The 16441-nt window shown below is 38.9% G+C and overlaps 2 protein-coding genes across 3 annotated transcripts; both read right to left on the bottom strand.

Moving 5' to 3' along the window:
* Nucleotides 1-559: 559 nt before the first annotated feature.
* On the bottom strand, nt 560-12570 carry morc2 (MORC family CW-type zinc finger 2). 2 transcript variants are annotated; one of them, XM_023413575.2, is made up of 28 exons: nt 12401-12570; nt 11750-11900; nt 10542-10595; nt 10426-10460; nt 10256-10324; nt 10017-10107; nt 9803-9911; nt 9241-9400; nt 8904-9015; nt 8648-8773; nt 8481-8560; nt 8313-8395; nt 7981-8066; nt 7547-7687; nt 7307-7461; nt 6772-6900; nt 6581-6686; nt 6271-6403; nt 6106-6189; nt 4801-5052; nt 4449-4670; nt 3364-3474; nt 2985-3042; nt 2764-2902; nt 2495-2662; nt 2270-2363; nt 1901-2089; nt 560-1791 (listed from the first exon to the last, which is right to left on the bottom strand). In XM_023413575.2, exons 2-28 carry the CDS (start codon nt 11815-11817, stop codon nt 1723-1725), a joined length of 3123 nt encoding a protein of 1040 aa, XP_023269343.1. In that variant the 5' UTR covers nt 11818-11900; nt 12401-12570; the 3' UTR covers nt 560-1722. The 2 variants fall into 2 exon arrangements, with proteins under 2 accessions (XP_023269343.1, XP_023269344.1); XM_023413576.2 differs by lacking the exon at nt 3364-3474.
* Nucleotides 12571-12778: 208 nt separating this feature from the next.
* zgc:158398 (transmembrane protein 248) lies at nt 12779-16433 on the bottom strand. The gene is made up of 7 exons (XM_023413479.2): nt 16302-16433; nt 15686-15855; nt 15257-15518; nt 15064-15163; nt 14815-14956; nt 14580-14720; nt 12779-14422 (listed from the first exon to the last, which is right to left on the bottom strand). Exons 2-7 carry the CDS (start codon nt 15845-15847, stop codon nt 14402-14404), a joined length of 828 nt encoding a protein of 275 aa, XP_023269247.1. The 5' UTR covers nt 15848-15855; nt 16302-16433; the 3' UTR covers nt 12779-14401.
* Between the last annotated feature and the right edge of the window lie 8 nt (nt 16434-16441).

Below are 16441 nucleotides of genomic sequence, written 5' to 3'. Positions count from 1 at the left end.
TCCGGACCAGTTAGTGAGTGGTCTGTGGTGTGGTTTTTGTGGTCCACCTTCTCCCTACTCTGGACGTGTTGGCAACAGGTTGGCAACGCTGTTGGCCAAATGAAAATGTCAGAGATTATAATGCATTGTGTATTAAATTATTATCGATTAGATAATGTAATAGAGATATTCTCATTGTTGCACTGTATATTGCAGTTTTATCAACCGTCTAGAAATATGAACCAGTAGGTACTTACCACTGTGGTCAAGCCGGCCATCACTCGCATTACCGTGGACAAACCAGCCAGAGCAATCCAACACTAATATAAAAACTCTGTCACGTATATGGGACAGATGTTATAGAAATACTTTCAGATTAATTATTATTAAAAAAAAAGTATTAAAAAAAAATGTGTCTCACTGAAGTGGTATGCAGGTAGTTTAGCTTTTATTTGCATACATTTATGTGATTTATGCCTTAAATCCAATACAGTTAAGGTGAAGGGAATTGCAGTTATGGTGCTCACAACACCTGAAACTCATGGGTTGTCATAAAAGACACATTGTTGAGTTAAACAACTTAAATTTCCATTTACCTTTATTTCAGTGGGACAGTGACAGAAACCTTAAAAGAAAGTTTTTGAGACTAACACTTAATCACTTCATTTTTAACATTCATGTTAATGTTAATTTCCCACAACCAACATTCTGTTATTTAGCAAATAGACATAAACATAACAGACATACATGCATCATAGGTGTTGCTGAGCCTGTTTTATTGTTTTAAGTAAAGATTTGTCAAAAATACAGAATCCTTTGTTCCAACCAGAACAAAAAGACTTGAAAGCATGCACTGTTTAATAAAACATTTCCATGACATGTTAAAAATCTGTTCAAAAGGAAGAACACAGGCACTGAATAATTATGAACACACAACCTTTGCATTAAAGTGAGATTTTTTTTTTCCAAAAATAAACACAGAACAGTCATAGATCAAATGCAGGAGGGATTTAAGGGAATACTCATACTGATAAAACCCAGTAAGTAGTTATTGTTTGTGGGTGTGGTACATCACCCAACCTTAAAAGATTTATCTGGTTTGCTTGATAGACAGACCAGGATGGAGGAAGGTAATGGGCAACACTGATGTGTTGTTAGTGTACAAAATTAAAAGTTAATGTTTAAGTAAAGGTTACAGTGCAGAGCACAGCCCAGTCAAACCCAAGTCTTGATTCACTTCCAATTCTCACCCAATGATGGATCAAAACAAATATAGTCTGGAACAAATGTAGTCTGCAGTTTGTCACAGAATTAGTTGACTATATAAATGGAGCTTAAATTCTATTAAACCTACACAAATCATTTCAAAGGTCAATCAGGACAGGATGGCTTAAACATAGCTTAACATACAGTATATAAGGAATAATATAAAAAAGACTAAAAAGAAAACCACAGGCCAGAGGGCTATCAGACAATGTAGAAACACCAAAGAACTTGCCCAAACTCAAAGATTATGTTGGTGCTGCCTAACCGCTGGAACGATCAAAATCAAAGATCAAACTTATGACAATCTGATTTAACATATGGAAGGATCAACAATGAAAATATTCCTAAATATTCACAGCCAACACTGCACATAAGCATTAGTCCTCAGAGGGCCGTCAGCAAGTAATGGCTGGAATGAAAACTGCCAGTCTGTTTATGTGCATGTCTTCTCTTTTATATTTTTCTTTTCTGTCTTCTTTAATCACCCTTGGTAAGGAGGTCCTCTATGTAGGCGTCAAGCTCGTCATCTGTGTTTATGTCAATGTCCTAAGAGTGTGATTAAAAAAAAAAAAAAAAAAAAAAGTTATTTTGAAGAAAAGATGTTGTTTGAGCCACCAATAATGTGCAGTACAGATAACGCAGTAAACAATCTTACCTCTTGTACTTTCTGCAGAAGTGCTACAATGTTTGTTCGTAGTTTCTGGAGTTTCTCGTCTGCCTCCTTCAGTTTTACCTCAGTGCTGTTGTTCTTCTCTTCCACAGCTTTGGCCCTGGCATCAGCTCTGCTCTGGTATGAGTTACACAATGACTGGAGACCAGATTCATATTGCTGGAAATATTCTTTCTACATGGAGGGGAAAAACACATTAATATACCACCAATCTGTACTCAAAGAAACACAATAGTATAAATATATAAACATATTCTCAATTCTGTTAAGTATTATTTCAAAAACTACATATTCATTTTAAGGTCAAAATTAAGCTAAAAATCTATTTATCAACTCATCTACCATCTATCTCACCAAGGGAAAGGCCACTAACTCCTCAGCCGTCATGCTGTTAACATCATCCTTTGGAATCCGAAAAGCAGGAGGGAAGAAGTAACGCAGCATTGTCCTGGAAACATAAACAGCACAGTGAACACACCACGGTGCTATGCCACTTTAATGAAGAGTGATTCATGGGTCCTGGCTATCAGTGTTTACAAAGTGTGTGGTAACAGCACCAGGTCATTATATCCAGCTCACCTCAACATGGTGACCAGGCTGTCTGTCACCTCTCGACTGGTTCCTGGCTGAGTAGTGTCTGGCTCCATGGGTGCCAGCCCCCTCTCTGTCTCCTGTTGGGTGTCAGGTGTCTGAGAGATTGGAGATGGTGGCCGCATCAACCGAACTTCATCACTACCCTTGAACACCCTTTTCAGACACACACACATATATGTATGTATAAGATGTTAATTATCTGGCATGTCAACAGAACGTGCAATGATTGCAGCAACACAGACACAGTATCTTACCATCGGTCTTTAGGGGTGGATCGAGGTACATAGTCAAACTTCACTTTCCAGCGGACACTCTGTTTATTTGCCTCCACAGCAATGACTTTGCCTGTGTACCACTCCTTATTGACACGAACTTCAACTAGAAGACCCTTATCTGTAAAAACGGGTAACAATTAGAGCTTTCTTTTTCCAGTTATGTGTGATACATGTTAGTGTAGAGCAGTCCATCCTCTCACCTTTCTGAGCATTTTTAGTGTCATTCTCTGGTTCCTGCTGTGGAGCCTTCTCAGGTGTCTGCAAACAAAACAACCATAATCACCACACCAGCCACAGAAATATCATTTGATGAAAAGTTTGAGTGAGGTTAAAAGATCACTGTTAATCGAAGAAGTGAAAGCCCCAGTGTGACGTCAATCTGTGGTTGAGAATTGCATGCTTGATTTCAGAGAGCTGTTAGAGACAAACTTTTGTTTAAAGAGAGGATTGTTAGATGGGAAAATTATTATCCGACAGAAAACCCAGATCAGCTTAAATATTATATATTATAAGTTGTGAGAGTGGATGCAGCTTTGCTTTATTTGGGCGTATTAGAGAAGAGGGATTGATTGAAGCTACCTTGGCTTTAGCCCCATGCTGTTGTGTAGTAATGGATTTAGGGACAGAGGCTGGTGTCTGCCGTGTAGGAGTAGACACCCCTTTCTTCTCAGCCTGGGAGTGTGTTTTAACCTGCAAGGTCAACAGCAGATGGGCTCTGATTGAAGGTTTAGTAACTGATGTATCTACCCAGGAAAGCCTGTACTTCCTTCTTTTCTTCACTTTATGGGGCTGAAATTGATTTCAACGTCACCATCTTGCCAGCCATCCAAATACTGTCGGAAGACAATTAAGCAGTGCTCACTGCAGTTTGGTTCAAAGCCCCCTGATAAGATTTGCCCATGGAAACACAGGCGTGTCCAATCAGAAAATGTCTTAGTGCCACAAATGCCACGATCTCCTGAGGCTTTGTTGCTGTGCTCATGTTTTTAAGGATGAACACAGCTCAATTTCTGCTCTGATAAGCAACATGGTAAATAAATACAGAATATAGATATTTAGAAATAAAAACCAAATAAATAAACTTTAAAGATAAAGGGTAAATACAGCCTATTTATGGACACGAGGAGCGGCATGTATTTTATTATTGCAATTTAGTTGCTCATGTTCAGATACCATAAAGAAAAGGGTGGATGGAATCTGAGTAACCTTTATAAGCCAATAGGTTTAATGGATGCACACATACTGATGCTGCAAGCAGCATCAGTTTTGTTCACATCTGTCTCCTCTCATTCATTTATTCACTTCATGGAATTATCATAGCTCACACATGACACAAGCAGTACTGAGGGGGCATGACAGCTAGCAGACAAAGAAGAGACTGCAGCACATACATTCACAGCAGAGTCCTTACAGCAAGTTGCACAATGCACCACAAATCAAGACTGACACACTCAGGCCAATTCACACAAATGAAGCGAATGGTTTAAGTAAAGTTGGTAATATTCTCATTTTATAAACCAAGTTCATTGTCTTCTGTTGAGTTTTGTGTTAAACATTTGCTTTTGCTGCTGGTGTATTTTCAGTAAGATTAGAAATTTGACTGTGTTTCTGACCTGATGCCAAGAACAATCTACTCACACGCGTGAACTCTAGTGTGCAGTTACCTCGTCCAACTTGCCACGTTTGGGAGGTGGGGCCTTCTCTACCACTTTCCCAGAGTTACCAGCTGCTGAAGCCATCTTGGATTTCTTTGTCTGTGGTTCTTCCTCTTCACTCTCTTCCTCTTCTTCCTCCTCCTCCTCCTCTTCCTCCTCCTCCTCTTCCTCACTGTCCTCCTGCTCTATAATTCTCTTGCGTTGTCCAGCAGATGATGCTTTGGCATTTATCTATAGAGGGTTACAGATATCACTTTTCACATAGTTTTTGGTGTTAACTGTTAGATATGTTCATAACTTTCTCTAACTTGGCCTTTGTACTGTGGAATTAATTGAGTACTTCCTAAAGCGTGTAACTTACCCGTGAGCTGCGGCTGGGTGGAGGTGTTTTGGCAGTAGTTTTGGGTGAGGGTTTTGCTGGAGGTGGAGGAGGCTTTGCTGCAGCTCTAGACCTGGATGGTTCAACTTTGGATGGTGGTGGAGGAGCAGCAGGTGTCCGGGAGGGCCGCTGAGAAGCGGCACGAGATGGAGGGGTACTTGGGGCATTTTTGAGGTGAGCTGGGAGTGGTGGAGAGCGGGGCCTTGTTATGGTCCTCTCTGAAGATCTAGTTGCCTGCACCAAGAACACAGAAAAAGGAGACAACAAACAACATTTAAAAGGAGAGAATGAATTAAAAACAAGTTCACCGCCAGCAGCAGCGTTAGTGGGCTACATTGTCTAGGACATGTTGAGTATGAGAAGTCATTGTGAATGCACCAGACAAAACTAATTTTTAGTTTGTCCATATTTTCTTTTTCCAAAATCTAAAAAACATGTTTATTTTGAATTTTTAAAACAGCAAAAAGCACACTGACAAGTAATAAGTAAGTAATGCTCATTTGTATTTTTTTCTCTGAAATTTTCCTTTCACTTTCCATCAGTAATAGAGTACTAACTATGATGAACAATGTTTGAGCAGGACGGTAAGAAACTACTTTTCAAAGTGTGGGGACATAAAATGCAGGAACAGTTTAAACTGATCTTCTGCGTCTCTCCTGTTCTCTGTGCTCACATGTGCAGTATTTTAATACAGCTGAATTTTCCAATAAAGTTGTTGCCATTTACATGTTGTTCTGCACGTTTTGCTGCTGTTCTGCACTGCTAAAATCCTGATGATTTTATAACCGCAACGGCTTCTGACAAAAAAAAGTTAAGGACAATGGCTGTGATGTGATTTCGGGTATAAAATGATCACTCAGAGAGAAAGTTAGAAGCTCATTTACATCCGCATAGAGACGTGTTCCAGTGGAGCAGTAGCTAATGTTTGACCAAAAGGTCACTAGATTTGTCCTTGGGTATTTAAAAAAAAAAAAAAAAAAGTTGCTAAAGGGGTCTGAAAAGTTCAAGCAGTGTTGTCTACACTGCATGTTCTTGGAAATAAGTAAATAAATGAACATGATGGAAATTTAAATGGGAAAGTAAATAGGGGAATTAATACAAAGGTAAATAAATACAGAAGAAAATAAAAAAACTGAAATATCAGTCTGTCATATTTTATTACGTAATAAATGCCTGTATTAATTTTTGGTGCATTTAATGGCATGTAATTTTATGTATTGAGTCATTATTGAGTTATTTATCCATTTTTGCAGTTTCAGTCCTCCACATGGTAGGTAGAGTTTGTACCTGAGAGGAGCTCTCTGTTGGTTTCATGCTGACTTCCAGTGGTAGCTTCTTTACATCTGCTGCAGATTTGATCGTGCTGGTTTTCTAAGTAGGGAAAATACAATATTTATGTCCTGATGTACACAAAACAGAACAGAAAGAGATAGTGAGAGAGGGATAAGTTACCTGCAAGGCCTCTAGTTTCTCCTGCTGGTGTTTTATTTTCTCTGCCAGCTCTTTCTGTTTGTCTTCAGTCGACAACTTGTCTTTTTTTAGAATACCACATGGCAAATTCTGTTTTTGTTCTGGAGCATCACACCTTAAAACACAATATACATAAACTATGTAGTATGTAGGAATGCTGCAGTGTACTCAAAAAAGCAATGTAGTGACACAATTAGCATGCAATACATACATTACACAAATACTTGTACTGTAATATAACCTGAACTACAAAATTAAAGACAAATCCAATAAAACAACATTCAGTGTGTACCTGTCCTGAGTGCTGTCAGGGTTCATGAGACACACCCAACTGTCTGGGTAGCGTTTGTCCACAGCATCCATCTGGAAAGGTAGCGTTCTCCACTTTAAACATTTATCTGAAAACAGAGTGTGTATGTGGTAATAAGTTAGTTTGTTGAGATACAGTGCAAGTATGAGTGTGTGTATGGATCTGGTACCAACCACACTGAATAGTAAGTGGTATCTCCATGGCCCGACGTCTCTTGTATCTTGTCTCTGATGATGGGGGTGCAGACCAGCTGGCAGACAGATATCCAAACTCATCCCAGAACTTCACTATGCCTTTCTGGGCTGCAGGGCGCACACGGAAAATATATAAAAAATATTATACTGAAGTAAATGTTTAAAGTAGACATCTATGAAGTGAACACCTTCCTACTTGATCCTTACTGGACCTGCGACAATACATTTACTTACACTTCTGCTCTGGCTCAAACATTACTCTATCCCTGTCTCTCCCTCTCTTGATGTCTGACTTGCTCATGCCACCTATATCAGACAGGACAGTCTTTGGTTGCAGTTTGGGCTGGGGCCAAGTCACCTTAAGTCTCAGTATCCTATGATTTGAATGCTTAAATACAGACTCCTGACAACTGGTCAATTGGTGACTAACCTAAGATTTGATGATTTTTCTATTTTAAGCGTGCAGTTCACGTGTTGCAAACTAAAGGAAATACAACAATTCAAAGAAACTCACCAATGTTACTGTCCTTCCAGTACTGAGCTAGATGTTCCCCCATGGATTTCAGTAAATGTCGATACTCCTTAGCATCTGCAAAGTCCTGTTTGTTGTGAGTGGGCTCTAGAACTAAATATGGGACGTCCACTACTCCAACCACACCTCCGCAAGCCCTAAAACACACAAATCATATAACTGTAAAACAGTTTTCTTAGTCATTCAAAAATAGTCACTTTTTACTCTGTATATTTTACTCACATGCCTCCCTCCAGTTGTGGTCCGGTCTTCTCGTACATCTTGATGAGACGAGAACAGTTGTACACAAACATCCCGTCCAAGTCCCTCTGTTCAATGTTTACTCCAAATATAAAATTCAACTCCTTGGGCTCCTTTAATGCTCTGAGGAACAAAAACAAAGCCCAGCAAAAAGAAAGTGCTTTGAAGAGTTCTGTCAGGTGACTTTTTTTTATAGTACAAACTACTGCTTTCTTTACATACAAGAACAAAACATATAGCTGTGCTTTATCATATCTGACAAATTCCTATAAACATTATACATTATTTATGTTGGTCAGTAACTATTATAATTTTGATACTACCAACATGGGGTGGGGGGGTGAAACAAATACTTGATTTTAGTTGTTTATGAATCTATACATAAGAGAAATCAAGTTTTACAGTGTTTATCATACTTCTGTTTGGCTTCAAGAATCCTTTTCTTCATGTCAGCATCACGCTGAAGCATCATGGCTGAATCCTGAACCTTCCTCAGAATTGCCTAGAGGAAGAGAAGGGGGAGAGACACATCATGGATTGTCATACCTGATACCTGAGCATCAGGTGCGATTCCACTGCTGACCCTCTCAAATCCCACTTCAATCTTAACAAGTTTGGATTAAAGTAAGGGTTTCGAATTACAATGAAGCTGTTAGACAAAAATGTATGTGCAAGTTGCAAACTTGTTTACATGGACACACCCACATTTGCTTTTCAGAAATCAATCAATATATAATTTTAGGCTTACCCGTGAATCTTTTGACACGTCCTCTCCTAATCTGGCCTCGAGGGCCAGGCGCTTACTCTCCGCCTCTCTGGCTTTCTCCTCCGCTGAAATACGTGACACAAAACCCTCATGCTCAGTCAAGTCAACTACAACTAAAGAAAAATGTGAATAAATACACCACAGACTCACCTATCTTAGCGAGATGATCTGCTTTCTTGACTTCTTGCTCAGCACGAGTTTTAAAACGAGTCGATGAGTATTTATAAACCCTGTCAACAAAACAAGAACACCAATAAAAGTTTAATCACTGGAATACAGAGGTTATAGTTATAAGTTTAACTGTGTTATTACATTACCTTGGTTTATAAAGACAGCAGGACAGTCTTTTAGTCCTGACTTTATGTCCCTGGATAAAAATCCTCATGCGTGGGTCGATGTACAAAACAGCAGCATACGCCCTGAATGACCTCCGCTCTGGCTTCCTATGTAAGAGGGGCGAGAAATCAACATCAAATAAAGTAATGTGCAAAATATAATTCCTTTCACCATGGGTCAGAGTTTTATTAAATGGAGTCACTTTTGTGAACCCCACATAGTAATGGCTATACTTACACTCCTTCAACAGGTGTACCAGCCATCAATATGTCTTGGTGATCTGTCTCTACATCCAGCTCTGGTTCTCTGCTGTCCATCAGCTTCAGATTATAGATGATCACAAGAGTACCTTTCAACAAAATGCAAAACAAAAGTCAACATCACAATCAATATCCACCATGTCATTCCCCAAAACAATAAAAAAAAAAAAAAATGTATTGACACAACAAAAATAACGTTATTGACAAAGACATTTTAACGTTTTATTTTTGGAAGTAGTGGCAATGAACTTGTCTAATTGATGGACATCTCAAGATTAATCTCTTTATATGAAGGCACAAATTAATATGCTTACCACTGCTGCTTTCTATTTTGTTGAACTGCTCCATCAGCTGCTGTTCATTTTTGAAAGGTGAGTATTTGAAGATCAGCTCGGTCTCTATGGCATACTTCTCCGGATCAGAGGTCAGCGGCTCCTTGGTCTTCAGATCCCAGGAGGGGAGGGGCACTATCACCTGAAAAGAGATGATTAAAAGCCATAAATACAAAAATCAAGAGATCTTTGAAAAGCTCCAATTACAACAAAAGACCAGTGTGTTCCCATGGTGGGATTACAGGGAAATCCTAAAATAAAACAGACTAAAGTATCCTACAACTACTACACCATGTTTGTTGACTTTGCCAAAATACTTTTAAAAATCACTTATGTAAATTGGAGCAATTGTTAATGAATTATTTATTTTGTTTTCATATCCATCACTTATTTATTGTGCACGCACAATACATAGAAATTAACTATAATAATTCTATCAATTAGACATATCCAATTAGTAATCAATTAATGTGTTAATCAAACTCATCCCTAATAAAAGATGACATCCAATATTTAAGAGCTTTGTCTAACAGTTGACTCTGACCTCATCCAGCCCTTCTTCTTCATGGAAAGTCCTCGACAGGAAAAGGCAAGTCAGCGCATTGCCTTTTTTTGTGAACAAGATGAAGTCTTTGCCAATACGCATAGAGCCACTGTGAAAAAAATAACACATTTTAAATCATGCACTTATTTATTAAAACACTAGTGTACAAACCGCACAATATTGTAATTACAAAAGAATTGCGTTAAGGTCTTACGATTTGAGTCCATTTCCATACTGGCCGATCTGAGTGGACTCAGGTGACCGTTTGCTGGACTTTCCAAACTGAATCACATGGGTTGCCTCATCTAAAAAAAGAGGTGATATAGAGGCATTATATTTCACACACAAAATACATAAACCATCAGAAAACCTCACAATGGATCCACACAAAGCAACTTGAACATGAACTAAAGAGTAGCTTGAAGTGATTTCTCTGGCAATAAAGTGACTCACTCGGGTCCATTCCAATACCATCATCCAGAAAACAGAGCATGTAGCCGCCCCGCAGCTCAGGTCTTTTTTCTGTTGGAAAAGTAAGAAGGTGAAAGACAGATATTAGGAGCAACAAATGAATATATATGCTTCAATTTGTGTGAAACTGGGTGAGTTATTCTGAGGTGTACCTGTGTAGATGTCTATTCGTGTGGCATTAGCATCTCTGTGAAAGAAATAAACCAACTGTGAGACTTTTTTAGTACTAATAGGGAAATATCAGGCTAATGTAAGTTATCTAGGATACCTTGAATTGTCCACAAGTTCTGCCAAGGCTCCAAATAAGAACTCGTGGGTTGTCCTGAAAACAGACAATATAATTGATTATTTAAAGGCATTTTATGAGATAACAGACAAAGTGGACAGAGAAAGTGGATGTGTCAGAGATACTTGTTGAACACCACACTAATATTCTCTGGGAAGGTTATTATTGCATTTTCTCTAGTCTGTTGAGACAGGTGTGTCAGTGTGAACAGAACAGAGGATTCCATTTACTGCTTCACTGAAAACCACAAATTTTCACATCCTGTAAAAAGGATCCTACCATCTGTTTGGACCCCAAATATATATGGTACCTGAGCCTCTTCTTTATTATCACATACTGATAATGTCTTGTTGTGACAGAACAAATGACGACGGGTACTCTTTCCATGAGTATAAATCACACTTATTCTTAAGTATTCAATACTCTTCTCTAGGTGCATTAAACAATTACGTGTCATTTTTTTCTATTACCTGGTTAATCATTTAGTCCACCAAGAATCACATTTAATAACAAATATCCATCACAAGAAACCAACATCACCAGCTATTTTATCTGGTAAATTACTCAAACAATAATTGTTTCAGTCCTGCTCTTGTGGTTAAACCCTCCCTTGACCTGTCCATAATCCCTTAGCAATGGATTTGGAAATGAGCCCAGAGTCTGATATCATCTATGTTCTTAAATGTGTTGACTGGTGCACTACAGAGTATTCAAGCATGGACAAGAGATTCAGGTGAACTCTTACATGAACTAGCAACATTTTAGCATTAACAGTCTCTGACTAAATCCAGATGAGCAATTGATGCAAGTAAATTGCACAGATTTCCGATTCCAAACATAATACACACCAACAGAGTTTTTTTTGGTAAATGTTAGCCGATATACATTAAAAGTATGACATAACTTAAAATTAAATGATCCATGCAGACTTAAACTATTTTTGGATGCAAATCATTAAATGCAAACAGACACACAAAGAAACTGGAGCATATTCAAGAATTCAAAACAACTTTTCAGGTTGGATTAGGTTGGTGTATGGAATATTTATAGCGTCCAGGTCCACCTGTACAAACATTAATGTCACAAAATATTTACATGGATGAGCTGGCATGCTGTATCAAGTTGGTGGTCTGTAACATTAGTTATAATAATTCTGTTCACAGATTAATTCCCAGCAAGCCGGTACTTACGAATTTGTGTGCAGGTACTCAAAGGTAAGCTGAGCCCTGCTCAGGTTGCTGTAGCTGGAGTAGGCCATGGCCACTCACAATTATTTCCTGTTTCCTTCCTGGTCTCCTGTCTTTTTCCTGATGAACCAAGCTCTAGTCCAGAGGTTTCATCCTAGTAGGCAAGAAAACTATCATGGGTCTTGTACATTTACCTAAAGAGTGCCTCCATTAACTAACGCACGACATCAGCTAATGTGGACGCTTAACAACTACGTTTGGGTGCCAAGATAACACCCACAACTTATTAAACCCCCCGCCCCCTGACAAGGGGGTACCACGTGGGAGGCCTGCTTGGAAACAACAAATTTTTTAGCTAAGAGCAAAGAGCGCCTGTAGGCAAGGTGTTAGCTATGAACACATTAATGTATTTATGCATAGAACAGCTATTGGTCTAGCTAGCGAGGTAACTGTGAAGAAAGGCCCGGTCACGTTAGTGACGAGGACACGACATAACCGTTTCAGACGTTATGCACAGCAACTGTTACTAACGTTTAATATTTGGCTAATTGCTGCTAGCGGACATTAGCGTCTTCTATTGAGTGTTTATGAGTTAACAACAGCTAGCTAGCTTCACGCTGATTAAACATGGAGTGGACGTTAATTTTCACCAACTTTGCAAACCGTTCTCACAAGACGGCGACTCAGTAGTGGCTCCGCGCTAGTGTAATAATCCGTACAATGAGGAATGTATAATTTTGTAACGTTTTCGTTTCCTTTTTCCTGACATGAAACAGTCCGCCAGGCCGTGTAGAATCCAACTACCCAGTCCTCTCGTCTGCTGAAATCCCGCCTCTGGTTTTCTAACTCCAATAGGAGAGTACCATGTAAAGATTCTGGACGATGATTGGAGGATAAGTCTTGCTACGTGACCGGATAACATACCGGTGCAATGGTGTCTTTGAATTAAATAAACTGAATTTCTTGTGACGACTTTTTGAATCATAAAATGACAGGTATATTCATTTGTGTATTTGAAAAAAAAAACTTACAGATGATCAAAATGTTTATTGTGTGTTTAACATAATTGAGAATATAGGCCTGTTTAACTCTTCCTGATCAGCACCATAACCTTTGTTGTTCAATCCTTTGTTGAAAGATTTGGTGGTGAAATCATTTTTCTTTCCTACACACTAATGTAGCTTTGAGAAATTGAAACCAGGCGTGATGTTCATGAGGAGATGTGAAGCAAATTACCAAGTCTCTACAAGTTCACTTCCATATGGCACCATGGAGGACCGAAATTACCAAAAACCAAGGCCTGCCAGGAACACAGAAAAACAATACTCTAATACCTACATAAGCAGTTATTTGGAAGAGTAGAATAGGCATTTAGATTATGGTATTTATTTTCTGGTCTCTTAAAAGAAAAAATGAAAACGATACATGTAAATTCCATCTCCTTTGATTGCTGGTCCTAGCTCCTGAAGCCAAGTCAATAATTAAAAGTTCATTGTTATCCAAACCAGTGACTGCAAATGTTTATTAATACCAGTTTTGCATGCGCGTGTGTGTGCATCAAGTCTAAAGTGTTACATCAATTGCTTTTCTTCACCGGGCAGAAACTCAGACACAACAGATGTTAAGTTACTCGCACACTCCAAAAAAGTCCATTAACTCCAGTCACATTCACAATAGGAAACTAGTATTTATATCTTTCACCATTAATGTTTAATTACTACTTAATTACTACTACTAAACCGTTAAGATGCCTTCTTGAAAGCAATCACCTGTTCCTGAGTTGTTAGTGCAGAAGATCCTGGACTCAAACATTCACTGTGTCTAGAGGACCAGTCAGTTCATAACACTGCACACACTTTAGTGTTCTTAGTGTGCTCTTTGTTATTTAACAAATCGCCCGTGTCATAAGAGCTTCAACAATTGTTAAGCCCATTTTCTTTTTGTCCCTTGAATGCCATCTGTGGCTTATAAACAGCAAGAGCTAGAAACATTTCAATGTTTCTTCAACACTAACTCTTAACATTTCTACTGTTATGCAAATTATGATTCATCTGCAACACCACTAAAACTGTGGATCTGTAGCTCTGGCATCTAGGTTGAATGAGGTTTCAATGTCAGACATGTAAATTAAAGTGGTAAAATATGCAATACTAGCATAGTACACCTGCTGATAGGAATTCAGCATACAGTATTACACTACTACTTTGAGTTTAAAACAATATTAAATTTAGATTTTTAACTAGACAAACACTTCTCGGTATATCAAGTCCTCACTCAGTCGAATCCAACCATGTAATGTCCATTTTCAACAAGTTACTGAAAATAATTCTGGGAAATGTAGGAACTCAAATAAACGAGCCAGTTCAGACAGCAAACGACTCTTGGAATGAACTGTACATAACAGACTGGGGAGTGAATGTATCACCAGTCAACAGTGTAGCCAATAGCAGCTGAAGAGTTGTTCCCATTACACCATGGTCCAATAACAAAATATATTCATTCTTTATCACAACCACATTTCTCATATCTTACAGGGATGCTCCACTGATTTAGTATTGCACAGTCATTAAGTTGGCCCCTTTAAAAGCAGTTATACATATGGCTCTTCTCTCAGCCACCAACTGATCTCTTCAAGATGCAGAGGATGAGAAATGTTCAGGTGTCAATCAATGGGTCCTGCAAATTAAGTAAAACAGTGAGGTTAGATTAAACAGTGCACATTTCTCAAAATGCTGAGACATCTAGATGTTGTATACAAAAATCCTGGTTAATATAAGCAGATTCCAAAAGACTAAGCAGTCTAAACTGTTAGTTGGATAGTAATGCAAGTTACATTTTGTAGATCCAGTCCATTCCAGTGGTAGCGGCGTGTGAGTGAACGTGTCAGACTAGCAGCTAAACAGAGCATCACACAAACTCCGAGCAGACACACACTGACTTCCAACAGATGGTGCACTGCCACAGTCTGCTCCTCCTAAAGAGTAAAAGTAGAGAATGACTAACATGGTGACAAGAGAACATCAGTATTATGGTCAAATGTTATGTTGTTCATTTGTGACAGACTATACCTGTGTTAACATGACTGTGAGCGTAGGGTCATTGGTGGAGTGTAAACTGTAGCAGGTTTGTGATGCTGTAGGCAGCTGGTTGCTCACTTCCACACGGATGGGTGAAATATTTTTCTCAAATGCAGGACATTCCGGAGGAAGTCTTCACACAAAAAAATAATTGATGGGTTGATAGACATACTCTTAATATTTGGTGATTTAAATTAAGGAAGCTTAGAAACACACACTTTTGAGGATGAATGAACTTACAGGCTCATAGGCAGAAGGTGTGTTGGGGCACTAATGGTGAGGCAGGTGTGGGTACTATTTCCAGGTAAAAACTCTAAAGTCACATCAACAATCTCATTTCCTGGGGAGTAAAACACATACACATGGGTGAGAATGTATGGTTATACACACTTGACTTTATTTCACAACACAAACACTTCAGTGCAATACCGACCTCCAAGATGTAGCTGACTGGCTTCCAAGGTAGTCTGCAGACTTAAGTCTTTCATAGAGCCACTGGCTGAGCTGGCAGTCACAGCCAGAGGAACCTTGAGATGCAAAGGGGTGACTGAAGAAGTCTTTGTCGAGTTAACTAAAGTTTCTATATGCTTTTCCTGCTCCATCAGAGGAGAGGGAACTGGTGAGACAAGCTCAGATGAATTTGACTTCACACACAGCTGGAACTGTGATAAGGAGGATAGTAGATGGTTCCAGTCCTAAGAGAAGAATAAAGCACACGATTTGAACATCAATATCAGATTAGTGCACACACACAGAACCACATGCATACGTGCAGTCGTGAATTAACTTTTTTCCAAACTACACAGAGTTTTCTGCAACAATTTCCAATCTCCAAACTCAATTAGGATAAATGAGTCCTTACCTTTGCTGTGTCAGGGTTAGGCAAAGTGTGAGTGTAGCTGTAAGAGCTGAGGCAGATGAAGGAGATAGCCAGAGTCAATAGACATAGAAAAAATGTCACCCCTGGAGGATTATGGGATATATAATCTTTAAGGTTAGTCGCTGGCTGCCAGACACCCATCATGCGTCAATCTGTAAATAGGAGAAAGTCGCTTCGGTTAGTACTATAGTTTTGACAGCTATTTTCCAACACAGTACCTATTGTAATGTTTGTTCTTGGAGCTAGCTGGTGGACTTACTATGTATAACTTACACTGGATCAACACATCTGATCAATTTAAGCAAGATGTTCAGGACAATTTCACTAAGACACTTATCATTTCTAAGTCAGAAGGACTGAAGATTCCCAAAATGACTTCCACTTTCTTTGTGTGAATGTAGCGCTTTTACAGTGTTACAGCGTTCAATACGAGATTGAAAGAACCAATGTTGGCAGTACGGTGGACGAATCACATTTAGTCAACACTACAGAGCCACAGGAGACGTGTAACTTCACATCAACCAGATCTGATAAAGTACCGTTTAGGTTACTGTCAAAGTAGTGTGGTTAATTAACTAGCTAAAAGATGACTTCATACCTTGAGTTTGCGAAGTCTTGTCTGATCACATCGCCGGTTTTGTTAAAACGCGATACAACCTGAGTATCTTGGTTGTAAACCGGATTTCCAAATTGTCAATAGTTTAAAGTTCAGCTACGGCGCCGCAAAAATAACAGTAC

This window comes from Seriola lalandi, unplaced genomic scaffold (assembly GCF_002814215.2).
Source record: "Seriola lalandi dorsalis isolate HSWRI2012SDOR001 ecotype SW California unplaced genomic scaffold, Sedor1 jcf7180002054517, whole genome shotgun sequence".
NCBI classification, from domain to species: domain Eukaryota; kingdom Metazoa; phylum Chordata; class Actinopteri; order Carangiformes; family Carangidae; genus Seriola; species Seriola lalandi.
This window is presented reverse-complemented; position numbering and strand designations above follow the sequence as displayed.